Here is a 15,498-nt window from a genome sequence, read left to right on the forward strand (position 1 = left end):
GTATTGCATCGTATTGCATTGTATCGTATTGTATTGTATCATATTGCATCGTATCGTATTGTATCGTATTGTATCGCATCGTATCGTATCGTATCGTATCACTTTGCAACGTATCGTATCGCATTGCATCATATCCTATTGTATCGTATTGTATTGTATCGTATCGTATTGTATCATATCGTATAGTATTGTATTGTATTGTATTGTATCGTATCGTATCGTATTGTATTGTATCGTATCGCATTGTATCGTTTCGTATCGTTTCGTATCGTTTCGTATTGTTTCGTATCATATGGTATTGTATTGTATCGTATGGTATTCAGTGTAATTGTGTAACTTCCTCACATACTACACTAGGATGGGGATATATGCCTTGATGCTTAATGAACAGGAAATATGTTACTGAGTAGATAAGACAGAGCTACTATTAACCCAGGATCATTCAATCAATCAAACTTTATTTATATAGCAGCTTTCATACAGGCTACAATAGTTCATGAATTTGAAACATCAAAACAAATACAATAAAATAGAAAGACTATAAACAATTTAGTTTTTTGTCAAACGCCAGACTGAACAGGTAGGTTTTGAGTTTCCTTTTTAAGAAGGAGGTAAGGATGGTTTAGCCTGACTTGATTTGAAACAGTAATCCATGCCTTCATCACATCCCGGCTGGATTACTGCAATGCACTTTATTTTGGAGTCAGTCAGTCCTCTCTCGCACGTCTCCAGTTGGTGCAAAATGCAGCTGCTTGCCTCTTAACTGGAGTACGTAAGAGGGAGCACATAACGCCCATCCTGGCCTTCCTCCACTGGCTACCTGTGCACTTTAGAGTCCATTTTAAGATTCTTTTATTTGTTTTTAAATCTTTAAATGGTCTGGCCCCGCTCTACCTCTCCGAGCTCCTTCACCCCCACGCTCCTGCTCGGTGCCTCAGGTCAGCTGATCTGCTGCTCCTGGAGGTACCGAGGTCAAAGCGGGAGCTCAGAGGGGATAGAGCCTTTTCTGTAGCTGCTCCTAAATTATGGAACGAGCTTCCTTTAAATATTAGACAAGCCCCCTCACTGTCCAGTTTTAAAACTCGTCTTAAAACCCATTTTTATTCCTTGGCTTTCAACCCAGCATGAGACTCTGCTCCTGTTTTAGTGTTTTATGGTTTGTTTGTTTGTTTTTAATTATTGTTTTATTGTTTTATTGTTTTTAATTTGATTTAAAAACAATAAACAATTATTTTAGTATTTATTTCCTGTTAATTGTTTTATGTTCCTGTGTTGTTTTCTTTATCTATTTATGTACAGCACTTTGTTTCAGCTGTGGTTGTTTTAAAGTGCTATATAAATAAAGTTGAGTTGAGTTGATTTGTCAATGTAAAAGTATACATAGAGACAGACAACATACTGAATACTGAATTGTATTACTTGGCATTCCCTTATTCAAAGTCATTGCCGCTCATCTTGGCCAGAATTATTTCTTTTCTACAAATTAAGTTTTCCTGGTTAGGTACAGGTAGGTTAAGGTTAGTTTCAGTGGTTCCAACCTCCTGTATGTACATGGGTGACTGGATAGATGGCTGCTTTTATTCATTCATCTCTGTCTGTATGTCTCTTTCTTTCAGTTGGAGTACTGCTGCAGTACTCTTTCCTGGATGGCGGATGCTCTGTCTCAGAGTAATGTGATAAAGGCCAGCCGTCCCGCTCCACTCCTCAGAGGTAAAGTCTCCTTCACTCCTTAAGGAACATTTTGTAATCAACTAATCCAGTTATTAGATATGATGATATATATGATGATAAATGACAATAGTAGTTCATGGATAAATTAATTTTGTTTTTGTTCAGGAATCAATGATATATTTCTCCTTGTTGTAGATCTGGCTCCACTGTCTCCAAGATGACTCCCTGACCTCCATGATCACACACACACACACTCACAGTTTACTCAGGGCTTGTGTCAAAGAGCGATTAGCTTGCTTTGAACTAATCATTTCATTTGTTTAACTTTGTTGTTCTACAGTTGAAAGTATGTTATTTGAGATATATTTTAATTAGAAAAAATGATATTTTGTGTGTAAAATGTTTTTTTTTTAATAGTTTTGTGGAAATTCATTCTTGTCTGACATAGTGCCTTTTTTATTCTACCACTAGGAGATGCCAAAGTCTGAAGTTGGGGTGCACTGGGGTTATCAGCAGATATTTTTCTCAGACCTTTGAACAGTTTAAACTAGTGTGATCGTTGTACTTAAACTCATCAGGTGGACACTTCTACAACTATCAATGCCAAAGTTCAAAAAGACAGCTGTTTTCACCATTACAATGTCATAAGGTGATAATATATCAGATGTGTTTTTCAGATTGTTGTGCTGCCTTCAAGTGACCAAAAAATAAATAAATGTAGCTTTATTGTTGATAAGTCTTAAGGAAGTTTCAGCTCTGTGTTTAGATGTGTCATCTGACATTTTCATATTGGGTTTTTCCGACCAATATGTACCTCTGTTTTTGTTACACAATGACTTAATCTATGCAGGTGCTGTATATATATTTCAAGATTGAGACTCTGTAGTGACCTCAGGTTTTATTCAAACTGCAATAAAGTCTTAATAAACAGAAGTGTTTTATCTACCACAACAGTGAGACCAAGAATGTAATTATTTTATCATTACATTCCTGACCAGAACCTCCTGCTTTAGTGCACAATATAATTCTTGATATCTCATGTTCAATTAATCAATAAATAATCAATGAGAATGTGGAGTGGGCAGCCTGCTTCTTAGAAACACTTCCAGGCTCTAGGATAAAAATATATTCTTTACTGTGGACTGAACACCAAATACTGATGTAAATTTGTAGAATTGTAAGTTTTATAAAAACCTTGTAGTAAAGTCAATATTGTGGTCTTGCTGTTGATTTGCCCACAGCACCAACCACAGTGTTGGAGTTTAGCTGCAGCTAAGAACAACAATGAAGCTGTACAGTTATGGTTTATAAAGCATGGATAGCATGTACACAGTGCTTTTCCACGAACACAGTGGAGAAGGTATATAGATGAGGTAGGAAACTCCTAAGCTTTATATCACTGTCATTCTGTGCTGGGAAGGCACAGTGGAAGTGCATACTGTATGATCATGACAAGACTGCTTATAGCAACTGCTAAAGCAAGCTATACCAAGCCTGGGGAAATAATGTGTCCCAGCAATGAGCTAAGAGTTGGAAACCCAATGAAATCATCAGAGGGGGAAGGGTTGAGCCGGGTCTCAATTAAAAAATGATGATACCAGTACCAATGAAGTACCGTTACAGTGATATTGATACCAATTGAGTACTTCATTCTATACCCATCATGTGAATAGACGCATTACGTTGCATATAATGCCACCACTTCTCCACATCTAAATGACTGAAGAACACTTGGCTGTGAGCAAGTCTATAAAAGTAGTCATATTTTCTGGCTCTGGGGGCAAAAAAAAACGATTGCAGGCATTGTTTGGATGGGAGACAATTCAATACTACTTGGTATCGATTTATTTTGGTCGATACCTTAACGGTATCAAGTACCAGTACTCAGCCCTAGGGAAGGGATATTGTCACTACTAGAAACTATTTTATTTGTAATCTACATTTATTTCCCCAAGCAAAGCATTTGGGTCAAAATTAAAGCAGAAAGTCAGCCAATCCCAATTTAGGATTCTTTGCATTTTGTTGCAAGACTACTTTTATACAATGTTTAATTATGGACACAGAAATCTTCAAAGAGCAATTTAATAGCAACTGAAAACATTGTTTTTGTTGGCTTCCAGTGGTTAACTTCTCACATTGCTGCTTCTCTGGCCCGTGGTGGCAGCAAATCTTTGGTCTTTGTCTGGAGCCAGGACATCACTATGTTTGTATTAGCCACTATCTTGCCATTAGTGCCACTGCATAATAACCCATTTCAGCAATGACTTCAGTTATTAGCTCAGACTTAAATGCCAAATACTGTTTTAAACTTCTGCAATGAGATATCTCAGTTTTTATGGTGTCTTCAATGACATCATTAATCATTTCAGACCTTCTTAATACACTTTCAGACCAGACATGTAATATTATGGATGAAATGTCTTGTCACTGTCTGTATAAATGCTCTAAAAACACATTCAGTTTTCTGTCTATTCACACACACACACACGTACACACAAATTTACCCATCCTTGTAACAACATTGCATTGACTTCTATTCATTGTGGACAACCTAATCCAAAGCCTAACCCTAACTTTTAAACAGGATCTCAGAAATGATGTTTTGCCTCATTAGGACCAGGCTTTGGTCCTCATAAGGGCTGCTGGTCAATGTGAGGTCGGTGTTTATACCGGAAAAGGTCCCAATGAGGTAACGACAACACACACACACACACACACACACACACAGAGAGAGAGACACACACACATAACCCAGTTCCCTGAGGTAACTGTATCCTTGAAAGTGATTTCCCACTTTAGACGGTCCTTACATGGAAAGAGCTTGGGCCGGGTCAGATTCAGGGAAGCAAATGAATCCTGCTGGGGAATATTGGATCTGCTTGATGCATGGGCCTATGCTTGCTGTCATCTCTTCACCTCATAACACCCCGTCCAACACCTTAAATGACACTTATTCTCTAAGGTTTTCCTTTTTACTCAGACATGTCAGAGCTAAATGAGATCCTGGGTCTTAAGTCACATGGCAATTTCTGCCCAAACTAAAGCTGACAGGAAAATAATGGTATGTCAGCTATAAATCCAAACTGCTGATAATTGACATGTATGATCTGTATGCAGAGGAAGAACTGCATGGTGGTAATAGTTAACTAAAAGGGTCAAGTGGGTCAATGCAGGCAAGAGTCAGTGGTCCAAACTAAGAGTGAAGAAATGTCTTTGGCATGTCTAAGCTCATCTCCACTTTCAGCCAGTTTGCAGTCTTCATCTCGATCTGATCTCCTCTCATTCTGTCCTTTGCTCTTTCCAACTCAGCTGTTTCTCACTACCACTAGTCTGTCACTGTTAGAAACCTCACCAGAAACTTCTTCTCAAACATATGCTGTCACACTGGAGATTATGCATTAATGCTTTAAGTGAGTGACTGAAAGGGGTAATGAAATATATATATTAATTAATACAAGTCTTAATGTTTAATGTACTGATTTGTTGGTTAAACAATCATGTAGTGCTTTGTTTTTATTTGACTTTGATTTAGCTACTCATTCAAAATTGAATTACTCCATTGTTGTCTTAGCTCAGCTATTCAGTGTGTCATATGTGTGTTATTAAACTTCAACACTGACCTGCTGTCAGAGGATGAGGAGTTTTTAAGACTGAACATGACCTACAGGAAAATGTTACACTTATTACATGCTTCTTTCCATTGCAATATATACAAATGTATTATTCAATGTGAACTGCTTTTTAAATAACATCAGTAACACCATTTCCAAAACTTACCCTGACTGACAAAAAATCAAATACAGACATTTATCATTCTACCTCACTTGATTTTTTTTAAAGTGAGAAATAAAGTTGCATTATGATAGTAGCATCCAGTGTTTTCTTTAGCATTTGTACAAAATTGGGTGAGAACACTATTGGAGGCATCACAGCAGTGTACAGAAACAAGTACAGTTCATGTATTTATTGACTTTGGTGAAGTTTGGTTTGGGAGGGGTTTCAGAGGTTCCTGTCATTGACCTCTTTCATCTTTCATGCATGTGTAGGTGAGAATTGACAGCGGGTGTTGGATTCTGTGCTGGTTCTACATTGACAGAGCCAGGGAGGCTCACATTACACTGACTCTGACGGTGTTTGGTTTTAAATAGAGTGGTTGTCAACTCCTCCCTGCAGAAAATCGATCTATTTTTGGGGGGCAGCGTGTAGGGGGAGGGACAGACAAGTAGATGTGCTAGAGATCAGTGTCTGGCCTTGTCCTATACTGCATATGCTCCAGCTGCATCAGCATGATGAATCTGTTAAAAACATGTTTTGTAAATGGTAGCTCAGAATAATGAATATGATGACCAATAGTCTGAGTCCTTGCTAGTGACCAATCTTCAGTACACCACCAATATGTAAGACATGATTTAGCTATTATTAGAACAAAAATTGTCTGAGGGAGGCAAATGGTCATGGGGTCAAGGATTTATCCCCATAGGACCCTGAGTGTGCTCAGCACATTTCATGGCAATCAGCCTATTTGATCATAAGATACCTCAGGCTAGTCTCTCTAGGAATTACTGGGACAATTGTGCAGGGCACCATTGATATCCAATACCAAAATGCCAATGCAGGAAGTTGACTATCCTTTGTGTAGCAAGGTGGGGAGTACCTTTTCATATAGGTATTTAAGGTTGTGATATATGTATTAAAATTGTATCAGACAGTGACCAACAGAGAGGGATGTTGAATTAATCAGCTTGAAAACTTCATTCTGTCATCATCTGACAGTCAGAAGTCCTGCTCCCAGGCAGTTTTTTACATTGTTAAGGGGGGCACGTCTCATACCAGCCAGTTTGTTGTAGATAACAGATATCAGACCTTGGTTTGATGGGTGTAAAGGGTTTTAAAGTGATTGATGCCCATTCTGCACCATTCTTGAAATTCTGGAATGTATAAAGAAGGTGAAAAGAAATGGTTTGATAAAATAGGACATGAGAAACCATAGAAACCAATGTGTTTTCTGAACTAAGTCCATATTCTCATGGTGTGCCTGATAACAGGATTATCAATAGAATTTCAATGGGAATCCAAGCATTGCTGAAATGGAGTCTTTAACAGAATTCAGCACCATCGCTGCCCCTGATGAACAGTCAGTTTAGTTATGTTGTGACCAAAATGTAAAACAACAAATATTAGCCATCCTGTAATAAAAGCTTTTAGATTTTTGAAGATGGATTTTATTTAGTCAAGTAGGGTGTCAAAAAAAGATTGAGGAATGAAAGTTTGCATATAGCATAGCATTTAGTTTCTATCCTGAATTGGCTGACCAATAAAAGCAAGATGGCTTAATTATACCTTAATCACAGACCATAGTCATTATCTTTCCCTAATCTTAATCATACTGTATTTGTCGTGCATGTACATTTTGAAATAAAATATATATTTAAAACCTTAAACCTTTGTTATTGAATATAATCCAAGGGTATGCAGAATCGTCTACCTATCCTACCTGTAGTAAAGAGTTGGATATCTTGTGTGTAAAGTTTTCATTTTGACCGGAAGATGGCAGAACTATGCTTCCGAAGTGGAAAGGATTTGTCAAAATGGTGCTAGAATTCAGGGGGGTCACCAAAAGTATTATGATTTATCATCTGACAACCGAGAAATTCAACCATTCATTTTAGGACACATCATCCTGGATAGCAGGGTTGGTCTAAGGGAAATTGGTCTAGTGGAAAGGTAGCTAGGAGTCACTGAAATTATTAATAAGCATCCTCTGAGAGTGTACCAAATGTCATGGAACTCTGGCCAGTTCTTATTGAGATTACATCACCCTCCAGAGGCACTGCTGCTATAATGGGGCAAAAATGTTCAAACACCTACTAAAAAAGGAAGATGTAATAAATTTTATTGTGAATAAATCCATGCCCAATGTCCTCCTACAAATCATCCCCCTCTTCTATCTCCAATATATGGTCAGCATTCACTGGACCCACTTGTGCCTTGGTCCTCTCCGAAGTTAAGCTTAAACATTTGTTCTAATTTAAATTTAAACATTTGATGATGATGGAAAAGCAAGTATGCTCCACTCTCTCCTTATACCCCCTCTAATCACTCCCCTCTTCTCTGAGTAACTTAACTTATGGATAGTGCAGGCCTGCCCACCAGCATTTGCCCCTGTCAGTCAATCTGACTGCCCCACTTCTTATCGGCTTACCCCATAGGTGGGTCTCACTCTTTTTCTGACGCTCTCACAGTAGCCCTCTCTGTGTCTCAGTTGACCAGTTACTGACTGCTCTCCTGTCACACAAGTGCTGGACATAAAAGACACCCTGTCTTGTTGTGGTCCCAGATTCAAAGCAAAGGACACCTGCTTTTCCAAGGATCATTTTTTGCCAGGAGTTTGGAACAAGTGTTTGGATCTCAGCTTGGAATATATACTTTACACTGGACCTTTGCTTACTGGATACCATCATAATTGGTGTCCATTCCTTACTGTAGTCTGTGTGTCGGCACGTGTGTGTGGGTTTGAATTTGTGAGGGTGTGTGTGTTGGGCAAATAGGCTGCAGTGTTGGACTCCTGCAGTGATTCCAGGGTAATTCCTCACTTATTGGCCCAGTCTTGGCTGTAAACATGGCATCGTTGAGAAGTTTTATTCTTGCGCTGCTGCTGGCGTTGCTCTGCTCCTTCCACACCCCACTGGCTCCCAGTGCCAAGGCACAGGATCTACCTTCCCGCTATGAGCAAGGCCTGATGGCTGATCATGATGATGATGATGATGACGATGACGATGACGATGACGATGACGATGACGACGATGATGATGACGATGACGATGATGATGACGATGACGACGACGATGATGACGACGATGATGACGACGATGATGACGACGATGATGACGACGATGATGACGACGATGATGACGATGATGATGACGACGACGATGATGACGACGACGATGATGACGACGACGATGATGACGACGACGATGACGACGACGATGATGACGACGACGATGATGACGATGACGATGACGATGATGATGATCACGAAGGTCAGTCACTCTAAATGTGCAGTAGTTTTTGTTTATTACTACTAGTTTTTAGTGTTAATTGTTTATTGTATGTTGTTTCTGTATGTTCTTAGGTGTATATGTTCAATTTGTGTCTCCCTGTGTCAGCATGTATGCAGACACACTACAGACGGTGTACTGTCTGAGCATCAGCAGTCACTCACTTTTGAATTTGAGGGACAGTATGCCTTTTGTTCCAGATTGTCCTGTGATTGGTTGTTTTAAGCACCAAAACAGGAAACATATTAGATATAAACATTACAGGACAGTGTATGAAAGGGGATGAGCTAAGCCAAACATTAGCTAGTCCCTACTCATTGACATCCTTACAACCTTATCATCTCTTTGTCAGTTCTTACTTTAATGTCCCACAACCTCATAGGTAATCAAAGTCCCTCCTCCACCCCCTTTCCAGCTGTTCATTTCCCTTGCTGTCTCTGACACTGTGTTCTTTTCCCTGCTTAACTAGAGTTATGAGCACTCTGGGGAAATTGAACTGGCGCATCTGAAGTCCAACTGTCCGAAGTCCTTCGTACAGTACACTAAATATGAACTTGAGGACTGCAGAAGCATTGATTTGAGAGAGAGAGAGAAAGAACAAAAAAACAGTTTCACACAAACCAAGCCTGACTTGGAAGTCAGTCATTGGGGTCACTAGTCTGAGATCTTTTGATTTGTGTTTCTTTTGAAAGAATTGTTCCTCTATTAGGATCTTCCTTTCTCATTTTGTTTTGAATCAGACTGACCTGCATTTGTGTCTTTATGTGAACCTACAGAGAAAGAAAGAGAGACAGTGATATTGGGGTATGGTAGGAGATCAGGGTGCTAGATAAACAGACAGAAGGGGAGACTAAAGCGCGAGTGGAGGTGCAGGAGGGCCACTACCTAAATGAATTCATTTAAAAGCTTAGAGTACCAACAGAGGTAAAGTTTCTCTCTTTCTCCATATCTCTCAATCTCTTTCTTTCTCTGTGGAGCATTTATGCCACTGTCTATTATAGAAGCATGTCATGATGTCTGCACCTGTACAATTGCAGAACACAAATAAGATAATATAATAACTTTCAATGTACAGTGTAATAATAATAATAATCTGAACAGTGTAATGATCACACTTCTTTTCATGCTGATGTTCTAAACCATCCAAACCATTTATAACGTTTGATGCACATTTCAGTAGTTTACTTTAATGATGAACATTTGTTAAGAGTTTTATGCAATTTTACTTGTACTTTTTGATGCTCATTTGGCACTTTGATAATTAAAAAACAATATTTGAGTGTTTTTTGAAACTAAGCTGAACTGATGTATTACTCATTTATTATGAAATGTGGATTTGCTATGCATTTTTTCAAACCTTCAGGGAGAGAGTGTTTGGGAAAAGAGAGAAACATCTCTTTATATAGAGGAAGTATATGAGTTAGAGTTCTGTCAAATATGAAATTGTCAATTGATGAAATGGTTGTCTTTTTTTTTCTTCTTGTTTGACAGAATTGTGATTTTTGTGTTGACTGTGAACATGAGAAAATTTGACAATCACCACTGTCCATGTGTCTTTAACCCAACTTTCATTAATTTAATAAATCAAATGATCATAAACTGCATAAATGAGAATCTATTACCAAAGACAGATGTTTTGAAATAGAACTATAAGAATGCACAGAACGCATGTATTAAATTAAATTACTTGTATTAAATGTGTTTGGTCATATTACCTGCATGAGGACCCGACATTTGAAACCTGTGAGTATCTGTTCACAGTAATGCTCACTCACCCATTCACACACACACACACACACACACACACACACACACACACACACACAAATTTGGGCTTCAGTATCTTTTCAAACGACACTTCACTTCAACAGACTGGAGCAGCCAAGGGTCCAACCACCAACCTTCTGATTGGTGGTTTTGTATTCACTTACTTTACAAATTAATATCTGATATATCATATTGTCATTTTTTATAAAAAGTGACACACTTTAAGCACTTTAAGACAACCACAGTGAACCGAGGTGCTGTACAGAAGAATAAATAAAAGACATCATAAATAAAAGCAAATAAAATAATTTTAAAATGGATCCTAAATTGTATGGGCAACGAGTGGAGTGAGGCTAAAATGAGGGAAATGTTTACGCGTGCCAGTTGAAAGACGTGCAGTGGAATTTTGTACCATCTGGAGACGGGCGATGGAGGACCCACTAACCCCCACATACAGTGCATTCTTTCAAGGCAGCACTTTGAGAAAGTAATCCTCACCTTTGTCACCACTCGGTTGGATTACTGTCTTGAAAGAATTGGCTCTATTTTGGCCAGTTGCCTCAATTGATAAAAACTCAATTTAAGAACAGCCCTGATCTGACTGTTGAGCTTAAGCTAGGTTTGTGATGCTTGGTTTGGCCAAGGAACCCAGATCTACAGGGGGGGGCCCAGTGGTACCACCAAAAACCATGATTTCGTTTTTTATCATTAAAATTAAAAACAGTTCAGAGTCATCCAGGCTTTTATGTCGTCAAGACATTTGAGTAATAGAGTATGCATCATTCTTTTTAAGAGGCACATAAATCTGACTGTCATTTGCATAACAGTGGAATGAAATGCCATGCTTCCTAAGTATGGAACCAAGCGGGAGCAAATAGAGAGAGAAGAGAAGAGGGCCAAGAACTGAACCCTGTGGGACTCCACACGAGAGAGGAGCAGAGGAGGATACAGAGTCACCAAGGCTGACACAGAAAGTTCCATCAGCCAAGTATGACCTGAACCATTCCAGTGCTATGCCCCTGATGCCCACCCACTGCTCCAAATGAGAGATCAATATTTCATGGTTAAAGCTAAAAGCAGAAGAATAACACAGTCATCAGAGTCAGTAGCTAAAAAGATATCATTAAAAACTCTTATAAAAGCTGATTCAGTGCTGTGCAGGGTTTTAAAACTGGATTACCTAACCTAACCTCAAGAATGTTATGCCCTTCCATAAAGGCCATTAATTAATCTTCTCGAGGGTTTTTGAAAGAAAAGGCAGTTTGGAGATCGGCCTGAAATTAGTAATTTAGAAATTAGCAAGATATTTAACCACCCAGCAGTATATCAAATAGTTCTTACCACATGTAACATCAAAATGCTGCTTACAGGTTAACACATTAGTAGTAATTATTATAATTACTACAATAATATTACATCCACAGGCCCCATTGTGCTGCTTAATGAGTCCCTTTACTTTGATTTGATAATACTTTCATTACTTTCAGGACTTTTCCTTGTAATTAAGTATATCTGCATTGTGCTATTGCTCCTTTCACTAAAGTAAGTTATCTGAATACATCTGTCACCACTTCTGGTCTCAAGTGTTTGGTTTAAAGTCTGTGTAAAGTAAGAATAAATATGTGTTCTGAGTTTGACATACCACAGAAAAGTGTGTTGTTAACCACCCTGCCAAATTTGAATGATTAAAAAAATCACCAAATATATGAAATTAGGCTTCAAAGTTGTGTAAAAATCAGCCTCTTTCTCTGCTACCAAACGCTGTGGGCGTACCACCGAGTTCGCTGAAACCCCGCCCCCTACCAAGTGTCACCTGTCAATCAAAGTCACCACCTCTACCAGAAACATGGACGCTACGTCTGAGAGCTTTGTGCTGCTAACTCAGCGGCTAGCTCAGCGGCTAACTCAGCTAACTGGCTAACTTTAGACTGTAGTAGTAGTAGTGTGTGCTGAATGTATTTATACCTCTACAGCAGCAGGGGCGGGTTTATGCTAATCAGACCCCCCCCCCCCACACTAAATCCTGAACACAGAAATGTTGAAACACAGTTTGTGAAGCCTAGCTCCACAATTCAAATCTAAATGGTTGAAATGCTTTTTACACCTTTTTTAGAAATATATTTATGACCTATTTAATGTGTTTAGAAGAAAATGTCTGAATTCACTTTACACAGTCTTTAAATATGAACTTTGAACTGAAAATGTATTCCAAATGACCTCCTCAAGCCAAACTCAGCGACTGGTCGTTTGTGTGTTGGCCCACCTCTGTTTGATGGCTCTTCTCAGGTTGTACACTGTGGTGGAGTCATGTCTCTGCATCCAGAGCACACTGCACAGTGTCTGTGATGCTAACACCTCTGACTGTGTCAAACAACAAAGTCACATAAATGCATTTGTTAGAAGATTGATTGCATTACAATGTATTACAATTTTTGGTTACTCGATATACATTACCATACATTTCCAGTGTAGTCAAGATATAAAGTTATTGTCAGAAATTAATTATGATTTTGAGTTTAATCTCTGAATGCAGACTTTATTCTGAGAGTTTGGACTTTTCAGATTTCTGACTTTATTTTATCATTCAGCATTTCTCTTTAATAATATTTTTTTCATTTGAGAAGAACTCTTCTTTTAAATATACACTTAATTGTAGGTATTTCATCATTATCCTATTGCAAAGATTATTATTATTTAAAGTGCATTTCTCTGTAGTGTTGTAGGTGAACATGCAATTTGCAGTAAATATACTAAATCACAAACAGGTTGCAGAAATATGTAATCCTCCACATTTCCTGTCTCAGAAATCACAGTCCTGTGGAGCCCAAATAAACAGTCTACATTTATTATACTCTGGCTTCATACTGTATAGACTTCATTTATCTTTCATAAGTATAGTCTCAAATTTAAGTTACTGTAAAATGATTTTGACCTCTAACCAATTTATGTTTACATTATAAATGATGGTATGCATGTATTTAGATGTATCAGTATTGAATGTCTGTTGAAGTACTTTATTTTAAAAGTTATAGTTATGATCTATATTATCTGCAGATGATGATGATGATGATGATGATGACGACGATGATGACGACAATGACGATGACGATCACCATCATCATCATCATCATGACGACGATGACGACGACGATGACGATGATGATGATGACGACGACGATGATGATGATGATGATGATGATGATGATGATGACCACCACCATGGCCACCACCATGGCCATCACCATGACGATCATGACGATTATCACAAGGGCTCTCTGTGCTCATATTGTGAATTCTGTGAGGTATATCTGATTTTTCAATAATGCATAAATGTTCATATTACCAGTGTTAGAGACATAAATCATATAAATCCTCTCAATAATGTTTCTCAATTAAAGAAACTAAATGTAGTCATCACAGCTCAAAAGGCTGCAGTCAGGAAACCAGAGACATTCACAAAATACAATCTAACACAAACTGTAACATTTGTAATAATGAGTTAAAGAGATGGGATTTCTAAGTACTGAACTAGTACACATACACAATCACATCCACACAATCCTGCTGCATGCCCTATGTAAGGCTCTGTAGGTTCTGTTATATATAACTCTTTCTGACTCTGTCCTCTCCTTTCAGCATTGTGACAGCTGTGATAAATGTCCTTGTGAAGAAGGAGACAAGTCTGAACACTGTGATGAGTGCAAGGTGAGAAAATACACAATTATATCACATTAACATTGGTCAGCACATTCTCTCATCTAGCTCCAAAGTAAAAAAACAATCTTAATCAACTAGGTTTTTTGATACATGTACATATTAACCCTTACATACTGTTCAGGGTTAAATATGACCCATTTTTACATCTGAGAGTTATAAATACTTCCCCTAATGTGACCCAGAATATACAAAGATAGAAATATTTCAACTTTTTAAAATAATTTTTGTAGCATGTTGTTCATTCTTCACATCTAATATAATATGAAATAGTTTAGTTCTCCTGCTTTATGTCACATTGGACCATTATAATATTTTTATATAATTTTTCTTAAATCATTAAAACTAAAAAAATGCTCTCTGGAAGCTTCATTAAGGATAAACCATGTTTATTTTTGACTGATTAGGTCTTTATGAATGATATGTGCTTATGGGTGAGAATATGAACAGTTTGTGAGGGTTAAAGTGATGTGTGTCACACTCAATATACATCACAAATGTGTGATTCTAAATATGAGGCTAATTTGATGATTGCTGTTTTACAATTAATCAGTATAATAAATATATGAATACAGCTAGTTTAATATTTTGTTGCACATGTTTCTAATGAAGTGCTCCTATGGTAGGAATAAACCATAATCAGGTCAAAATGACTGCTAAATTAAACTATAGATGTAAATAACTATTATTATTATTATTTAAGTTTGGTGTCACCTGTGTGGCAGGATATCAGAACCACAATGCACTTTTCACAATATCTTTCATATGAGCATTGTGTTCATAGTCTCCAGAGGATGATTCTTTATGACACATTTACATTTGTCTGTAGCATCACAATCAGTGTGTCATTCTCTCTCTTTGATCAGTGACTTGTGTAATACGACCTTAATAAGACCTTTCCTATCACACCACCTGCAGCTTGACATTTTTGATTCAAATAATCAAATGATCCTGATTTCACCTAGCACCATCTCAGGTCAAAATGTATAAAATAATAGATATGATTGAGATGAATACCTGCTGAACTTATCGGACTTTGTGAAACTTTGTGAAAATTGTGTGTTGTGTTAATTAGTAAATGTTTTCAGGCTAACAGGCTAAGATGGTGAACATGGTAAACATTTGCTGCTACACATCAGTATGTTAACAGTAGTACAAACTCCCAGAACTATGAGTATGGCTGCAGACTAGCTGGAAACCAGTTTGGGGGAAACCCAGGGAACTAAAAAAAACCCATACAAATACATCTTATATCACAGAATAAACTGATAACACAAAAAGAAGG

The 15,498-nt window shown here is 37.8% G+C and overlaps 2 protein-coding genes across 3 annotated transcripts in view; both read left to right on the forward strand.

Annotated features, from left to right (window-relative positions):
- trpm4a (transient receptor potential cation channel, subfamily M, member 4a) overlaps positions 1-2,778 on the forward strand; it is a 44,604-nt gene extending 41,826 nt beyond the window's left edge. The window contains exons 27-28 of the mRNA XM_053338085.1: positions 1,617-1,710; positions 1,867-2,778. Coding sequence (XP_053194060.1) covers positions 1,617-1,710; positions 1,867-1,892 — 120 coding nt within the window. The 3' untranslated portion in view covers positions 1,893-2,778. The remainder of the gene's footprint in view (positions 1-1,616; positions 1,711-1,866) is intronic.
- LOC128378254 (protein PFC0760c) overlaps positions 1-15,498 on the forward strand; it is a 98,070-nt gene that overhangs the window by 80,664 nt on the left and 1,908 nt on the right. The window contains exons 2-4 of one of the 2 annotated variants that reach the window (XM_053337709.1): positions 8,220-8,714; positions 13,554-13,801; positions 14,136-14,204. In XM_053337709.1, the coding sequence (XP_053193684.1) occupies positions 8,291-8,714; positions 13,554-13,801; positions 14,136-14,204 (741 nt within the window). In that variant the 5' untranslated portion in view covers positions 8,220-8,290. Of the gene's footprint in view, positions 1-7,910; positions 8,715-13,553; positions 13,802-14,135; positions 14,205-15,498 lie in introns of those variants that run through there. The other variant, XM_053337708.1, reaches the window with a different exon arrangement.

This window comes from Scomber japonicus, chromosome 18 (genome assembly GCF_027409825.1).
Source record: "Scomber japonicus isolate fScoJap1 chromosome 18, fScoJap1.pri, whole genome shotgun sequence".
Classification (NCBI taxonomy): domain Eukaryota; kingdom Metazoa; phylum Chordata; class Actinopteri; order Scombriformes; family Scombridae; genus Scomber; species Scomber japonicus.